This window comes from Carlito syrichta, unplaced genomic scaffold (assembly GCF_000164805.1).
Source record: "Carlito syrichta isolate Samal-C Ts95f unplaced genomic scaffold, Tarsius_syrichta-2.0.1 Scaffold315804, whole genome shotgun sequence".
NCBI classification, from domain to species: domain Eukaryota; kingdom Metazoa; phylum Chordata; class Mammalia; order Primates; family Tarsiidae; genus Carlito; species Carlito syrichta.
Genome location: NW_007259900.1, coordinates 113,376 through 131,914, shown reverse-complemented (window position 1 = coordinate 131,914; position 18,539 = coordinate 113,376). Strand labels below are relative to the sequence as shown.

General features: G+C 38.0%; 1 protein-coding gene across 8 annotated transcripts in view; it reads right to left on the bottom strand.

Annotated features, from left to right (window-relative positions):
- Positions 1 to 6,249: 6,249 nt before the first annotated feature.
- The window catches only part of CD200 (CD200 molecule), a 30,008-nt gene continuing 17,718 nt past the window's right edge, over positions 6,250 to 18,539 (bottom strand). For 4 of the 8 annotated variants that reach the window (XM_021706595.1, XM_021706598.1, XM_021706599.1 and 1 more), the window contains one exon: positions 18,267 to 18,512. In XM_021706595.1, coding sequence (XP_021562270.1) covers positions 18,331 to 18,512 — 182 coding nt within the window. In that variant the 3' untranslated portion in view covers positions 18,267 to 18,330. Of the gene's footprint in view, positions 7,537 to 18,266; positions 18,513 to 18,539 lie in introns of those variants that run through there. The other 4 variants (XM_021706600.1, XM_021706601.1, XM_021706596.1 and 1 more) reach the window with 3 other exon arrangements.

The following is an 18,539-nucleotide window of genomic DNA, read 5'->3' as shown; positions in this document are numbered from 1 at the left end:
ATGTTTTGCTTTGGAAACATGATAAGAGTGAATGGAAATCCATTCAGGTTTGGCTGTGTAAGTGTTAGCTTCATGAGTGGTTCTTGTTTTGTTAAGTGTTTGCTTTTTAAATTTTTAACCTGACATATCAGAAAACTTTTTTCTTTCCAGACAAGAGTATACTCTCACATTTGCTCATGGGCAGTCATTCTCTCTGTCTCTCTATCTCTCTTTCTCTTCAAGATCCAAGGGAAAAAAACATCCTTGCTGGAAACAATCAAAATGATTCTAGCCAAGGGAAATCTATGCCACAGAGAAGGTATTCTCCAGAACAAAGTGTAAGGTCAGAACTGTACATATTATCTATGGCACACCTACCGGATGTGTATCTTTTCTCTGCCAAAGAAGCTGGAGGGACACCAAAATCCAGTGACTGGAATAACATTGAACCTCTCATGGGGGAAGCGATTCAGGAAAGTCTGGGGTTCCAGTAAGCTCTCAGGTCCTGAAAATACATACAAATTTAGGAAATTGTTTCCTAATCTGAGCCAGGGCCCCAAAGCAGATTCTATCAGTGAGGTTAGTGTGATCTCAGTGAGTTACCTGACCTTTGCAGACCTGTTTCCTTATGTCTGAGATCCCTTCTAGTGCTGACTGTCTATGATTCTTGTTTAGTCTTTTCCACAGATACTCATAGAGTTTCCATTTACCCAGGGGCATTTGTGCCAGTCAACTCTTGAGATACCATGTCTTAAACCGTTGCTAATCTTTGTGTACAAATGGTGGTTTATTTATTTATTTATTTTTTTGCGTTGGAGTCTCACTCTGTTGCCCAGGATGGAGTGCAATGGCATGCTCACGGCCACCCCAGTGTCGACCTGCTGGGCTCCAGAGATCCTTCCGCCTAAGCCTTCCAAGTAGCCAGAACTACAGGTGTGCGCTACCACACCCAGCTAATTTTTGATTTATTGTAGAGATGAGGTCTCGCCAAGTTGCCCTGGCTGGTCTCAAACCTGCAGGCTCAGGCAATCCTACTGGCCTTGGTTTCCCAAAGTGCTGGGATTACAGACTTGAGCCATTGTGCCTGGCCTGCAAATGGTGGCTTCAGATGATACTTTGAAGATAAGAGCTGGTCAAATGAATACAGTATCAACTTGTTGAACCTAAAGTTCTCTTTTTAAGGAATACATTATCTCTTTCCAAGGGATTTGTATATTATCTCTTTTTAAGGAATGCATTTACATTATTATTCTTTAAAAGAAATGTATTATCTCTTTTCAAGGGATTTGTAAATTAAAATGCGCTCTAAGATGAAATAGAGGAAATCATCTCCTTTCCCTAAGCGTTTCCAACAATGTCTGGGCAGTCACAGAACTGGCTTGGCCTTGCAGAAACCCACTGGGACAAGTGGAAAGGGAAAAATAATATCTAGAATATATGTAGGCTATGTTTCACAAACACCTCTAGGCCAGTCCTACCCACCCTGAAGGTACACAAGAAAATCAATGAATTTCCATGTTTTTCACTGTTTTTCCAGTTGGTTCTTGAAATTTTAGTGCTTCCTGATTTCTTTTCTTTTTTTTTCTTTTTTTCTTTGTTTTTTGCCTAAGAGCCATCTAACCTATTAATTAATATATTATTTAAAAGCATTTAATTAAATCCACCACTTGACTGATTTTAATTTTTTTTCATTTTTATTTTGGATTCAGAAGGCATATGTGCATGTTTGCTACATGGACATAATGCGTAGTGGTGGGGACTGGGTCTCAGGTGGCCCATTCCCCAGATAGTAAACATTGGACTCGGTAGATAATTTCTGAACCTTAACTCCCCCTCCTACCTCTCCGCCATTGGTGTCCCAGTTGCTTATTTTTAAATGAGATACACCTGTCCCTCGATATCCTCAGGGGATTGATCCTAGGACCCCTGTGGATACACAAATCAGAAGATGCTCAAGTTCCCGATGTAAAATGTCATAGTATTTGCATATAATCCATGCACATCTTCCCTTATATTTTAATCTCTGGATTATTTATAAGCCTAATACAATATAAATGTTATGTAAATAGTTGTTATACTGTATTGTTCTCTTAACTTGTATTATTTTTGCTGTTGTTATTTTTTTCCAAATATATTTGATCTGCTTTTGATTGAATCCACAAACGTAAAACCTGCCAAATGGAGGGTGAACTATATTTACAATATTGTTTTTGATTTATAAGAAGGGGAACCAACATATACATCAATTAGGGAAATCATTAGATACAGAGCTAAACAATGACACCAGATCCAGAATCACATAGTGTTTAACATGCTTCACTTGAGCAGCTGGGCTTCAGTGCCTCCCTGCAACTGGGCTGAAACATGAAAGCTACTCCCACACATAACTCTCTCTTTTTGAATTTCAACTTTCTGAGATAAGTATTCCATTATTTAGACTACTATGTTTCAGGATAAATTTATCTTTTGATGCTAACTGTCTCTCTCTGTCTTTCTCTCTCTCTCTTCCTCCTCTCTCTCTCTCTGTCTCTCTCTCTCTCTCTCTCTCTCTCTCTCTCTGTCTCCTCTCTCTCGCTCTTTCTCTGTGTCTCTCTGTCTGTCTCCCTCTCAAAAAAATTATCTCTTGAGTTCTCTGGAACCTCTCAAGTTATAGCAGAACTTTGTTTTGTTTTGTTTTTCATGACATGTTATCAGCACAAAAAAAGGTCAAGTCATCTTGGGTAATACATTCGGGTCTCTTGACGCAAACCCCAGTGGGTTTTCTCTCTACTCAGCTAGAGGCCAACTCCTGTAGCTAGCGCTCCCACTTCCTCCAAAACCTTGCATCAACTCTGACTGAGGAAGGGGCTGACCTTAGAGGTGAGGAGGAGCTGGAACAGTCACTGAGGCAGGAGGCTTCTGCTATGTCAGTGGGAGTGCTGTGGTCACAGCAGACAGGCCTTAGCACATAAACTGGCACATGTTGGAGAATACACCCCTTCTCAACTGAGCCTTAGAGCTACACAGGGAGACACACTTGGTGCACTCTCCAGTTAACTTGAGAAAATATAAATCCAAAGCAATTATAGTGGCTGGCCCCTGATCACACGTACTGAATGCCGAGGATGGAACAGAAACCCCATTCTCTTGGCTCCAACTCCTTTATGCTTGTTTCTATGCCTCACGGCCAATTTCTTTCTTTCTTTCTTTCTTTTTTTTGAGTTGGAGTCTCACTCTGTCGCCCAGACTGGAGTGCAGTGGCCGCTCCCGGCCACCGCAGCCTCGACCTGCTGGGCTCTCGACCTGCTGGGCTCTGGCGATCCTTCCACCTTAGCCTTCCAAGTAACTGGAATTACAGGCATGTGCTACCACGCCCGGCTGATTTTTTGATTTATTGTAGAGATGAGGTCTTGCTGCCCAGGTGGGTCTCGAACCCGCGGGCTCAGGCAATTCACTCACCTCAGCCTCCCAAAGGCGCGGGATTACAGGCTGAGCCACTGAGCCCGGCTACGGCCAATTTCTAAAAGTCATTTTCTTACTCTCTAGTTCAATCATACTCTCTTATAGGGAAGGAAGGATGCACTAATGTTAAGTTGTTTAAACTATTTCTCCTTCCCATGATGTATTAGCGGAAAAGTAATTCACTCATGAAATATTTACATGACCAATAAAAGTCTCTGCCATCATGAAACTTACAATCTAGTGGAAGGAGACAGATAATAAACAAGTAGAACATATAGAATGCCAGATGGTGATGGGAGCAATGGAGAAAAATGAAGCAAGAGTGGGAGATGGGGAGTGTTTTTCAGGAGAAAGGGCATATAAGCCATGCAGCTGTCTGCAGGAAAAACATTCCAGGCAGAGAGAAGAGTTAAGTGCCAAGATGCTGAGGTGGAAACATGTCTGGAATATTGGTGAAACAGCAGGAAGGCTAGTGATCAGGAGAGAGAGAGTCATAGATGATTTCAGAGAGTGTCAGGAAGCCCCATCGTGGAGAGCCTTATAGCCCACATAAAGACTTTGGCATCTATCCTAAGTGAGATGGGAAGCAGTTGAAGAGTCTGTGCAAAAGAATGATGAGATTTGACTTATATGTTAGAGCAGTTCTGTTTTAGAATGGACTGAAAGAGGGAGAATGAAGAAGCAGAAAGTTTTGCTAGAAAGCAATGGCGATGATCTAGGAGAAAGAAAATGATGGTTTGGGCCAGGTGGTAGGATTGGAGGCAGGAGTTGAATTCTGAATATACTGACAGAGCAAACAGGATATGCTGACAAACAGGATATGGAATGAATCACTGTATGGTGGAGAGTGTTCACTGACCAAGAATCCTGGGATTCTGAAATGGAGTTCCAGTCCAGCACACATTCACAATGCTACTGAAGGAAGTTACTGAAAAGCTTGCGGCCTCATTTTCACATCTACAAAAATGGGATTAATTATCTTCACGACATCACAAGGCTCATATGATTAATGATGTATGTGTAAACGTTGGCTTGCTTAGGTTGTATCACAGTTCTATGTGACCTTTATGCAACTAAATTAGCCTGGGCAACTGTGGAGGGGAGGATGAAATGACATCTGGGATATTTTGAGAGCAAATTTTTTCAAACAAAATACACTGTAGTTGTGAGGAAATAATTTAGGCAGTTTTCTTTTTAAAAGTTAAAATATCATTTCTTGATCAGCTAGGAATAATCATAGAAGAAAGCTGGTTCAAGAAAGTTGTTTTAACCAAAGCCTTATGATTCCTAGCAGTAATATGGATTTTCCACTCAATGGACTTAGATTTATGAATAGTTATTTAGTCAGTGATTGATGAGCCCCTACAGCAAAACTCCCCCCTCCCAAAAAAACCAAAATAAAAAAAACCCCTCATCTTCAGTTTCCATTTCAGTTAAGCACAAAAGACTTTCTGTTTTCTCCTATCTCTGAGGTGGTTTACCACCACCTTGGAATTTTTCTAAATTTTTACTAAGAAGAGATATATGGGATTGAATCATTCTAAGAGACTCAAGGTTTTTAACTTTCTCAATTTTGCTTAAATATGCAAAGCTCAAAGTATCTCTTTCTAATTCACAAATACCAAAAAGTAGTCCTAATTGAAAGTTCAGGACAAGTATGGGATGGCAGGGTGAGAAGGCAGGAGTCATGGAAAGAAAGCAAGACTATGGAGCTTCGCACCAATCTGCCTTTTCAGAGGGCTACACTCTGAGCCTCCCCTTTCTTCTCCTCTCTGTATTTCCCTATAACCTCACAAGCACAAGTCTTCCCCATCCAACATACCTATCCTAAGCCCAAGTCTCAATATCCTGGAAGGTAACTGATGAGCCATTTAATAAGCCAATTTAAACTGAATTATTAGTGATGGGTAAGGTTTAGTCCCAGGACTCTCTGAAGTCTCTGCACTTAGAGGAGGAGCTTCCAGAAAAGAAATGGCCTAAATTAAAGTCCTGGTTGAATGGTGAAATGCTCAGGTACTGTTTGGCAAGGAGTTCCTTTGAGAGAGACTCATGAAATCTTTTCATAAAGTGGTCTCCTTCTTTGCCTATGTTTTAAATTAGTAATCTTTAGTATTGTCCCTGAGACATTTCAGGGAGTTCACATAATCAAAAAAGTTAATGTCATAATAACACCAATACATTACTTGTCCTTTCATTCTCATTCTCTTACAAGTATACTGTGGAGTTTTCCAGAAGCCCTATGATGTATGATGTTGGCATCACTCTTACAACTAATAGGATGTATGCTTGTATATTTTTGTTTTTAAAATCGATCAGTTTTAATTTCAAATATCATAAATATCAATAGACATAATTCACATGACAAAAAAAGTTCTTTGGGGTTCCCAATAATACTTTTGAGTGCATTAAGGGGACCCAAGTCCAACATTTTTGAGAACTGCTTTATGAAGTCTTCCAGCCTGATGTAGCACCAGTTCAGCTGAGATACCAGAAATACAGCACAATACAGGGTGGTGATTCCTACTAAATTCAAAACCGTGTTTGCTAATCAGTTTGTAAAGGTTGGTATCTAAAAGTAAAATCAAAAGAGCACATACAAGGAAGTCTTCTAAAACTGATGGGGTCATATCAAAAGATACAGGTGTCAACTAGAAGGCGCTCACACTGGCCAGATCAGGGAATCTGATTGGAGATTTTAGTTAGAAACATCAACTGTGTCTTTTAGGGAGTAGGGGATGGAGAAGAGGGGAGAGCTTTACATATGAAGGGAAAATACAAGAATTATCACTCATTTCCACATTTTCCACGAGAATATCATAAGCCAAACACTTAGAGTTGACACTTTTAATTGTTCAATATTTTACTACAAATATAAGAAATAATACAGAATTAAATAACACATGAAAAGCTTACTAAATATATAAATATCCAATTCAACAGTCAAAACAACTTACAGTTTCATTCCTAATCACTGGATAGATACAGACGAAGCAAAAGATACTGAAGCAGCAACTAATTTGGTCTTAGAGCTACTTAAGATATAATATTGTTTCACTAGTTGGAACAATGTCATTAAAACAAAGGGACTGTGTACTTACATTTTTCTCCTCTGCTATGGAAAAAGATTCCAGCAGAGACAAAGCATATGAATTGGCTGACTGCTAAACAGGAAATCACCTAAACATCTGTTTTCATAATATATATTAATTACACTAGACTAAGTTTATAACCTAAAATAGGACTGGGTCATATTATAAGACAAATGGAGAAGGAAAGCATGCTTTTGTAAAAATGTGAGCTATTGTCTAAGACTAACAATGTTTATCCTGCTATAAAAATAGATAAGTTAAACGAGTAAGCTAAGGTTGCCAATGTTATTTCACAATAAATTCAGTCCCATGTTTGTTATAGTAAACCTCATGGAAGCACATGAAGAACAGCAGTGAAACCAAGGGTTCTAGCAAGGCCAGCAGCTATTAGCAAAACACGTAAGCAGATAGTGGACTAGATACCAAATGATGGGGAAACAGACGCATGGACCTAAGAATATGGGAAGGATAGATGAAATATCAACAGAAAGATGAAAGGTAGTCTCAGAAAAGTTCTTTGGACCTTTCTGCGTTCTTTCTTCACTCTCTTTTTCATTTCTTCCCCCTTTGCTTATTCTTTTTTTGTTTTTCTGGAATTACATGAAATTTTAGAGCGTAATGGTAAATTATCTGGTCCAACCTTCATACTGCAGATGAGAACGTAGAAACTCATTGAGGTAAAATGACTAACATCGGGGCCCTCCAGTTAAAGCCCACGTCAGCCCGTGAGCTAAGCGCTCCTGATTCAAAGTCCAGTGCCCTTTCCACAGCACAACACTGCATTGCTTTACAAAATCAAGTCCTACAACAGACCTGAGAGGTAAAAATGACTTCCTTTTGGAACTCAAACACTGAGTAGCTTAGATGGCAGTAGAAAGTCGTGGGATCCTTAAGCCTTTCGCTCCCACTTCTTTTGCTCTTTCAGGTCCTTTCGAGAATGGCCCTTTTCTCTCCTGCTTTCCTCGTGTGTCAGATTCAAGTAGACCAGGGAATAACTTTCAGGATTCTGTGTGACTCGTCTAGGGCTCTGGATAAAAGAAAACCAAGGTATTAACTTTGCGTATTTATAATTTCTATCCTAATAGATTTTAAGAAGATAAATAACAGAAGGATTAAGAAACAGAACTCTTCTAGTGTATATTCATTGGCAAAGATAAGGAAGTAGACATTCCTGACCCAATAATGATGTGAGGGGATGATGAGTCTCTTTAAAAGGACATAGATAGGCTGAACACAGTAGCTCACACTTGTAATCTCAATGCTTTAGGAGGCCACAGTGGAAGGATTGCTTGAGGCCGGGAGTTTGAAACCAGCCTGGGCAACACAGTGAGATTCTGTCTCTACAAAAAATTTAAAAAAGAAAAATTGGTCAGCCATGGTGGCATGCATTTGTAGTCTAGGTTACTTGGGAGGCTGAATCAGGAGGACTGCTTGAGCCCAAGAGTTTGAGGCTCCAATGAACTATGACAGCACTGCACTCCAGCCTGGGTAACAGAGTAAGACCCTGTGTTTAAAAAATAAAATATGGCTGGGCTCGGTGGCTCAGCCTGTAATTCCAGCACTTTGGGAAGCCGAAGCAAGTGGATTGCCTGAGCCCATGGGTTTCAGATCCGCTCGGGCAACTTAGCGAGACCTAGACTCCACAATAAAAAAAAAAAAAAATTAGCTGGGCATGGTAGCACCCGCCTATAGTTCTGACTACTTGGAAGACTGAGGCAGAAGGATCGCTGGAGCCCAGCAGGTTGATGTTGGAGTGGCTGTGAATGTGCATGTCATGCACTCAGCCTGGGTGATGGAGTGAGACTCCAACTCAAAAATAAAATAAAATAAAATACGATGACATAGGTAATTTCAGGAAATAATGCTTCAGTGAATCACCTAAGACTGCAAGTAAAGGAACATGTTCAAGAATTGCAAATGATGGAAATGTACTCTATTTATAAGGCCTTAAGCCTTGTTTCTAATAGATACTAACTTCCTGGACTTCAGATTGGAAATGGTCACAGGTAGATAGACAGAAGCCTTTTCAAGAGCTATTGGCTTTAAGCATAACCTGGGAGCATGTGGCCCTCCCGGCAAAGCATGTAGACAGTGAAGTTAAAAACCTGAAATTTTATCTTAACACCACCCCTCATTCTCTGTGTAATCTTTGGTCAATCTTTACCAGAACCTGCAAAGTTCTGCACATTTTAGGCCCTGATAATATTTCCAACATCAGGTAACAATGTCCCATGGAAGAACCATCTTTTTCCCCAACATAGCCCAATATTTTTATATTTAAATAATGAAAATAACTAGAAAAATGAAATAAAATAGCAAACATATATAATATGATTCATTTTTAAATGAATAGATTTAACAGATATAAAATTACTGTCAACTGCCTATCATAGTGTCTAAGTATTTTTTCCCATTTATGTACTTATTTTGCTTCAGACTAGAAAGAAACAGTAAATGGATGGACAACCATCCTCAGACTGTACTTCGAGTAACACTACTCTAAAAGATTAATATAATGACTTTTCTTCCTTAGCTCTTTCATATCTGCAGTTCGTTTGCTAGAAGTCACTTCTCCCTTCTCTCCTCCATAGCTGGCTCATTCTCTCCTTTCAGGTCTCTGATTAAACATCACTACTTTAGTGAAGTCTTCCCTAATAAATTCCACATAACTAACCTCCTCTTCAAGTTATTCTCTTTCATTGCATCCTTTATAGCATAATATTTCCTAATGGTTACATTCTCTTGTTTTAATAGTATATCCTTATTTCCTGACTCACTTGTTTCTTTGCTTCACCAGCCTGTAATCTCGATCAGAATGGCAATGTCCTGTTTTGATCCTATAATGTAACCAATGCTAACTACCATGTCAAGCACGTGAAAAATTATTAATAATTATAAAATGAATAAATGAATGAACTTAACCTCTGTGAGTGTTGGTTTCAGCACCTATAAGGTGGAAATATCTTTCATCTTATGGAAGATATTCCTTATATATTGGTAAGTATGTATATTCCTCATAGATATTACTCATAGATTGCTGTGAAAACTAAACGTAATAACTTCTTCTAGAAAGTCTAGATGTCTTGTCTCATGAATATCCAGTTAAATATTTAAAAATATTCCCCATGTCCTCCTTTCCTTCCCAGTCGCATTCCCACTTCTGAATCTAAGTACTCTTTTTCCCTGAGTGGCAAGACTATTTATTTTGAACTATCAACTAGCAATAGCAGAATTTACAATTTTCATATGATCTAACTACTGATTAGAATACAAAATAATAATCCAAATAGCCTGGTTTTCTTTAGCGATCACTAGAATACTTTTTTAAAAATCTCTTAAACCTGATTTTGAGTGATTGATTACTTGATTTTGCATCTGATCCAAAAAGGTTTATTCTTTCTCTAAAATAAAGTTTCCATATCAAATATATCTCCTCCCACCCCCCGGCAAATACCATGTTTTACTTACTGCCCTTTTTGAAACAAAACAGGATTCTTTGAACTCTGAAATACCTAAGAACCATCTGGAGTACTGGTTAATTTGCAAATACTCAGGACACACCTAGAAATTCTGACACTTTGTTTTTTCATGTGGTCCAACAATATATATATTTTTGATTGAGTCATCTATGAACCAACATTACGAGAGAAAAGAAACCGTGAGGTAGGTTTAGGACACACAGAATACAGGGTGAAGAAATTTAGTGCAGAGACAAGAAAACTGCCAAGTCATAGTAAGGACAGGAGAAACTAGATGAAAAATCCATGAATCAGAGCTGCTGGGCAACCTAGGGCAACTTTGGATCTACAAGCACCTTTACGTAGCCACTCTTCCTGACATCTGACAGTTTAGTTTCCTGGAAACCTACTCACAAAGTTTTACAGGAACTGCCCTCCCTCTGCCCCTGACTTGCGATAACTTGAGTAATTGTTCTTCACACCCTCTCACGGGGGGAAAAAAAAAAAGAGTCTAACAAAAATACTTTCTTTTCTTCAAAAAAGAAAGAGATAAGATTACAATATCAAGCTATCAATTTTAGACAACACAAGTTTATTTCAGTACATGTAGACCTTTGACACATATTTTCTGATCCAGTCTCCCCACAGTTTTAACTTTACTCCAAACTTCTCCCAAGATGCCACTGAAATGACTTAGACAGCAGGTCCTCTGACATCATTTTGCTCACCATCATGTTGTTATAACCTTGAAGAGAAAAGCAATAGATTCCTGTTGAAGGAATTATCTGTGCCAAGTCTGCATGTCCTTCCCATATCTGTGTGGGTTTCCTCTGGGTACTCCAGTTTTCTCCCAAGTCCTGAAGATGTATTGTGTGTTAGGTGAATTGAAGTGTCCAAATGGTCCCAGTGTGAGTGTGTGTGTGTGCGTGTGAAAGAGAGAGAGAATGAGAGAGAGAGCTCATGCCCTGTGATGGGATGGCATCCAGGGTTGCTTCCCACTTGCAATCTCAGCTGCTGGGACAGATTCCAGCCATGCACACTTCTAAACTGGAATCACTGAGTGAATAATTTCATTTATTTATTTCTATTGCTCTTTTAAAAATATATAATATGTATAGCTCACATTTATCTTCATGTTTAGTATTATAAGTGTTTTGAACTTTATTTAAAAGTTTGGTGATGTTTTTGTGACCGGAAATATGCCACAGGAACTTATCTCTTATTTATCTCAATTAGCCTATCATACAATTGGTTTCAATGTTAAGTGAGGACTTTCTGTATGTCTTCTTCCTTCCAAATACTCAAGCCCGTGTGTCCAAATGTCCAAACAAATTCAGGTAACTTCTGAAATCTTCCTCAAAGCTTACCTGATTGCTATAATCCCCAAGCCTTTCCCTCCATTTACCTTCTTCAACATTTGTACAACTAATGAAAATACACATTGATAAAGCTAAAAAGGACCTTAGATTTAGTAATAACAGAAACTAACATTTATTGGAAACTTAGTATATTGCACTGATATGCTGGAACCTCATTGGCTCATGCTGATGGTTAAATTGTTAGTAGCTTGAAATACACCCTGGTAGGAATATTTATATAAAAGAAGTTGGCAAAAGCTACAGATAATCACTCTGACCTTCTCCCTCCAAATCAGTTTGCCAGCAGACCATTGGTTTTAGGTACTATTCTGAGCGCTTGCATATATCCCCTTTTAAATCTTGATGACACTCTTATGAGATACAGTTAAATTATTATCCCTCTCTTACCCAATGAGGAAAGAGGTACAGGGAGGTTAAATGTCTCTCCCAAAGGTACTCAGCTAATTCGTAAAAGGATAGGACTTAATATCTCTGAGTAACTAGTCATAGCTGCAAATAAAATTGACCAAAAAGAAAACTATCAATTCTATATGTTGGTTAGAATAATCCTTACCAGAATTAACAGTTAAAAAGTTTAAAATCTTAAAGACTGAAATATTATAGAAATAAAATATGATATTCAATTTCTCTATTTTATGAAGATTTGGTTAAGACTAAAGGAATTTCAGTTAGACAGGAGTAATAATTTCAAAAGATCTATTATACAACAAGGTGGCTATAGTAAATAACAATACATTGTATTGTATACTTGAAAATTGCTGAGAATAGATTTTAAATTTTTTTTTTTTTTATTGTAGAGATGAGGCCCAATTGCTGAGGCTGGTTTCAAACCTGTGGGCTCAGGCAATCCTCTCACTTCGGCCTCCCAAAGTGCTGGGATTATAGATGTGAGCCACCGCGCTCGGCCATAGTGCTAATTTCTAACCCTTTTTGCTTTGTTTATAAGTTGGAGTCTTACTTTGTTGCCCAGGCTGGAGTGCAGTGGCACACTCCCGGCCACCGCAGGCTTGACCTGCTGGGCTCACCTCAGCCTTCCAAATAGCTGGAAATACAGGCACATGCTACCATGTACAGCTAATTTTTTGATTATTGTAGAGACGAGGTCTCCCCATGTTGCCCAGACTGGTCTTGAGCCCTCAGGCTCAGACAATCCTCTCGCCTCGGCCTCCCAAAGCTAGGATTATAGGCTTGAGCCACTGGACTGGCCAAGTGCTCTTACCGCCAAAAAATAAGTATGTGAGGGAATGCACATGTTAATTAGCTTAATTTAGCCATTCCATAATGTACACATATAACCAAACACCATGTTGTACATTACAAATGGGTGCAATTTTTGTCAGTTTTTAAAAATAAAGAAATAACAATAAGAATAGCTAATACTTTTAAAAAAGATTTTTAAAAATGTATACACAAGTCCCAAAGGTATTCAATGAGAACTATTTTTTTGTTTATTTTACTTCAATACCTTTGGAAAATACAAAAAGTTTTTCATCTGGGCTTTAAGATTACTCACTATCCCCACCTGTGCATGTTGATCCAACAGGTGATTTTTTTTTGTCCCTTCACCCCTTCCCCCCATCCCCCTTCTGAGTCTCCAATGACATTGAATAAGAACTCTTTAACAGACTTTCAAAATACAAGGCTAGCATTTTCTCTTTGTTGCATTAATATAAGAGAATGTTGGAGAATTTGTAAGTTGGTGACCACAGGAACTTAGAAGCATTGGCAATCATCATGAAATTCTATCCAGCTTGTTTACTGAGAAGGGCAAAGGCAATAGTTTCCTATTCATAGGTGCTTCCATAATCGCCCCTCATTAAATGTAAGATTTAACATTAAGGTTGTGATTTTTGCAAGATTTGTCTTGTATGTTTGTATTACAAATTCTTATTTGTTCTTTATTTACAGAGAAAATTGCATTTTTTTATAATATGTCTATCACGAGACTACATTTATTCATGCAAATTGTGCTAAACACCCTGAGGCTTTTACTTCTTATTTTTTTCTGATATTTCTAGCTTTTTTCTAGTGGATATATTTAGTCAAACATATATTTTAAAACTCTGTTAAAAAGAAAAACCATCAGTAGAAGAACTGCTCTGATGGGTTGTTAGTATCGATTAGATCTATAAGTAGAAATTTTAAAGAATTCTGAAAATAATATGGAAAATATTGGGGCTCCTGAATCTACAGTGGCCTCACAACATGACTCTACAAGTATTAGAGGCTCAGAAATTCTCATTTTAATAAGTTATGGTAAATGGGGAAAACCAATTTGGTTATGCCCACTACCACTATACATAGTGATTTTCCCACTTTGATCTTCCACAGGGAATCTAATGAACTTGCCTATGACTAAGATATCAAAAGAAGTCAGGATTTCTTGTCTCTGTGAGGAGGTGGGAGTAGAAGCAGGAATTACATAAGAACTGAGATTCCAATGAAAAAACTTTAGTGTTTGCAATATTATAGCTAGTGATGATTAGAAAATGAGAGAAAGCAGAAGTAATGCTTTTGTAATAAAGATTTGAGAGAGAAAATATAACCTTCAAAAAATCTTGCAAAACTAAGTTTTGCCTAGTTGTATTGTGGTCTGAGGTTCTAACTAGGTTCTTTGATATAGAGCTGCCAGGAACAGAGCTAAGACTATGGAATTATGTATATATAATGTTACCCTGAAAGGTCAGTTATCAGTTTTTCCCTTTACCCAACTCCTTCCCATACCCTCTTAACATTTGTGGTAAGCATAATAAAGGTTCCCCAAATATGTTCACATTCTAATTCCAGGAATCTGTGACTATGCTACCTTACATAGCAAAAGGTTTTCCTAACATGATTAAACTAAGGATCTTGAGATGGAGAGATTACCCTAGATGATACAGTTAGGCCAATGTAATCACAAGGGTCCTTATGAGGGAAAAAGAGAGACAGGAGTGTCAGACTTAGGGTGATTCAATGTAAAAAGGACTCAACTGGCCATTACTGGCATTGAAGATGTAAGGGGCAAAGACGCAAGGACATGACATGCCCTCATCCAGGAAATACTGTTTTACTAACCTTACCACTGTTATACCGCCAAGAGCCCATTCATAGGTTAAGTTATTATGATGTGAAGGAAATCAAGGTAAACATACACCATGTGGGTGAAAATTACAGTTCTATGTGGAATAGTCAGTACTTAAGGAAAAAGTGAAGTTTGGAACATGAATTTCACATGATTGTCTAAGTATTATATTGCTTTTCAACTCAGCCTTGACTCAGTCAAACAAAGCACAACAACAAAAAAATGGCTGCTCAAAATAAAGGCATCTAAAAATTAGGTGATTATGATGATCTGCCCCAAAGTGAAGGTTTTAAAAATTGTTTATGAGAAGCATGTAATGATTGGTGGGTTGACTAACGAGAAATAAAAGGTTATTCTCCATCCCAAATTTAACAACATTGTCATATATGTGGAAGGGACAAATTCATGACATCACTTGGTTTTAATAGGAAGAACTATTACAAGATGGAAAATTTCCCTAGGAAATTTTAATTCTTTCTCACTTTCTGTTTTAGTAAAAAGTACTGAATTCATGAAAGAGAAAAGATTATTCTTTGAGAGCTTGTTAGTTAGTCTTGATGTGGTAATATCCTAGGAAGTAACTATGATGATCCTATCAGGAATAGTGCAGAGAAGTGGCCTATGCAGCTTTACAGTTGAAAAAAAAAATCAATGTAATGCTCTCTAGCATTGTATATGAGTCTAACTTCTATGTAAAAATAATATCAGTCATTAGAGATGAACCTGGGCAGAAACTATACATCTGTTTACACCTTTGTAGGCAATGACTAGTGATTACGGTCTAAAATAGACCTTTTGGGGTCATTTATACAACAAATAATTGATCTTACTTACCAGACTTTCCTTACTTTACAGATTTTTCTTACTGGTTACTGGGCAGCTCCATGGAAATGATTCTTTGTCTGCTTACACTCAGTAAATTCAATAACTAATTTGCCTCTTTTCTTTACCTCTCTACAAACTCTGAACACACACACACCTATTTCTGTTCACATCACCATTTGTCAGGTCAGCAATTTCAAAACCCTTGTGTCATTTTTGACCGATCATGTTCTCTGCTCATGCAAAAGTTTTGTGTTCTCATAAAATGATAGAAAGAAAAACAGAAAGAAAACAAAAGTAAGAGTTAGGGGAAATGGAAAGCAAATGTATAGGACTATTCCCCTTCTTCACAAACTGACAATCAGAATTTGCTATTTGTAGAAATATGAAGTGTCACTATCTTCTATGAATTTTTTTCCTTTCTCCAATTTTTTTGTATAACATAAGGCTTGGTCTTCATAAACCAGCATTTCCATAGCCTTTAGCATTTAGGCTTTCAGCATAATCAACTCTTAGTTTTACTAGCTGTAATCATATGGAAACTTTTTGAAACCAGTTGATATAGTTTGGATAGTTGACCCTCCAAACACTTTGAAATTTTATCCGCAATGTTGGAGGTGGGGCCAAGTGGGAATGTCTGGGTCATAGCGGCAGATCTCTCGTGAACAGCTAAATGTCCTTCCTGATAAGAGTATAGGTGAGTGAGTGATCACTCTGCTACTTTCCACGAGAGCTGGTTGTTTAAAACAGAGCCTGGCCAGGCTCGGTGGCTCAGCCTGTAATCCCGCGCCTTTGGGAGGCTGAGGTGAGTGGATTGCCTGAGCCCGCGGGTTTGAGACCCGCCTGGGCAGCAAGACCTCATCTCTACAATAAATCAAAAAAATCAGCCGGGCGTGGTAGCGCATGCCTGTAATTCCGGCTACTCGGTAGGCTGAGGTGGAAGGATCGCTGGATCCCGGCAGGTCGAGGCTGCGGTGGCCGGGAGCGGCCCCTGTACTCCAGTGTGGGCGACAGAATGAGACTCCAACTCAAAAAAATAAAAAATAAAAAAATAAAACAGAGCCTGGCACCTCAATGTCCCCTCTTGTTTTCCTGTCTCATCATGTAATCTCTACACACACTGGGTCTTCTTTCCTTTCTGCCATGAGTGGAAACAGCTTGAGGCCCTCACCCCACATGCAGATACTAGCATCATGCTCCCTGTATAGTCTTCAGAATCATGAGCCAAATAAACCTCTTTTCTTGATAAATTATCCAACTCCAGATATCCTTTATAGCAATACAAATGGACTAAGACACAAGTAAAAAGTTCAGTCATTCAAAATATGCCACTGAACATTCAGAGAAATTAACTGGTAGGCCAAATTCTTACAAGATTCATCGCGGGTTCTGGTGTTTATTTCATAAATAAGGAAACACTTGGGCACAGAGATAAGCTGTTTTTGTTTCAAGAATCAAATACTGGCATTGAATAATTATATTTCCCAGAAAATCCAAGACTTGTTTAATAAAAAAGACAATTACTTTGCAAATGTCTCTTTCTGGTGAAATTTACCTTGGGCTTGAATAGATGGTATTATATGACATTTGCACAAGAGGGACTTTTAAAAATAGATTTGGATACTTTGTATGTTTTTTGCATGTACTTTCCAAAAGAATATGGGCAGTAACCGTTAGCGCAGATTAAAGTGACTACAACTGGAAACAATAGCTCCTTTCAAGTCAGCACCCTCCGCATCAGTAATGATTGGAAGAATATTCTGGCAAAGGTGAGGAGACCAAGAATCTAGTCCTAGCCTACTCCTAAGAAGCTGTGTGACTTTAAGGAAGGCTGGGCTTCAGTTTCCTAACCTGAAAAATGAAATGTTTGGATAAAGTAGAATCAAACAGACTTCTGCCTTTGATGTTCTGTGGAGCATTTAAGAGTTCCATGGGTTTACATTTATGTGCATTAAGATTATCTGATTTGTAATCTTCTCTCCAGGACAGAAAATATTTTAACCACTCTTGCATAAGGACCACTGACACTGAAGATTTGTTATTTATTTTATAAATTCACAAGAATTAATCTGGAGGCTTATGCAAAGGAAAGTGTTCCAAAAACTGAAAACATGAAAGATACAGTATGTAAAACATTTTAAAATGAAATAAAAAGGTGATATTTGAATAAGATTTTTAATTAAAGTCTAAAATATCAATCAAAGCCAACATTCTTCCCTGACTCTATTCTCCAGTCATCTGAGATAGAAGAAATTCCTATATTACTCTTTAGCCCTAGGAAATTCTCATTACACAAAACATAAACTGCAGCTTTTTATTCACCTTAATATATTAAACTGTCTTCAGAAATAAAGGAAATTTAGTTCTTTCTCTCTATGTAATTCACTCCCTTTGTTTTATAGTGTCTCCTGTTCTACATTGTTTCACATGTTATACTTGCATTTATGAGGTACTAGATTTAAGTAGGAGTAAGGGCATTGGAAATAATCACTTTGAAAAATTTGTCCATCTCCTGTTCATTCATTCATAAATTTGCATTTATTGAATACTTGGAACATATAAGATGCCATGATAGATGTTGTGGGGAAGAAAGAGAAATGATGATGTATAGTCTAGAAGGGGAGAATGACATGCCACAGTTACCATAAGTATGGATCGCCTGCATGTTGCTGAGAGTGTTTGAGAGATCGTGGGAGTATGACATAGAAAGTGCTACTTAGTGAGTGACCATAATCGGACAATTTCACAGTCTCTTGAATGGGCAGATGGCCTGTGAAGTGCTGTAAAAAGAGGAGAGATTGTCTTTCTCATTAATGAGTGGAGAGGACCCTGCATTGGTGCCAGACTTTCTTTGGTTCTGCTATCAAATGATTCCATTGTGATTGGATAAGCATTTTCCTCATTTCCTTTCATTAACTCTTACTCTCAACTTATAAAATAATTAGCATTTAAACCATCTTAGCAAATGAAAAGCTGAAATGTCTAATTAAATGTCCAATTACAAGAAAATGACCCTGAAGCATTTTATAACAACATCAGCATTTACATATTTTGTAAACAGCACAAAATACACTATTGTCATTCCCTTATTTATATCGTCAAATGACCCACACGTTGGCATTAAAAAAATGATTTAACTTGTGTATTCTTTGTATTCCCTGTGATGACTCACCTCGGTCCTGATTCCGGTGACGTTTCCAGTATAATAAGATTGAGATTAAGACCAGAAGAATTACCAGGGAAACAATACTTAACAATAGCGGAACTGAAAACCAGTAGCCTATAGATATTGAAGAAAGAAAAGGGA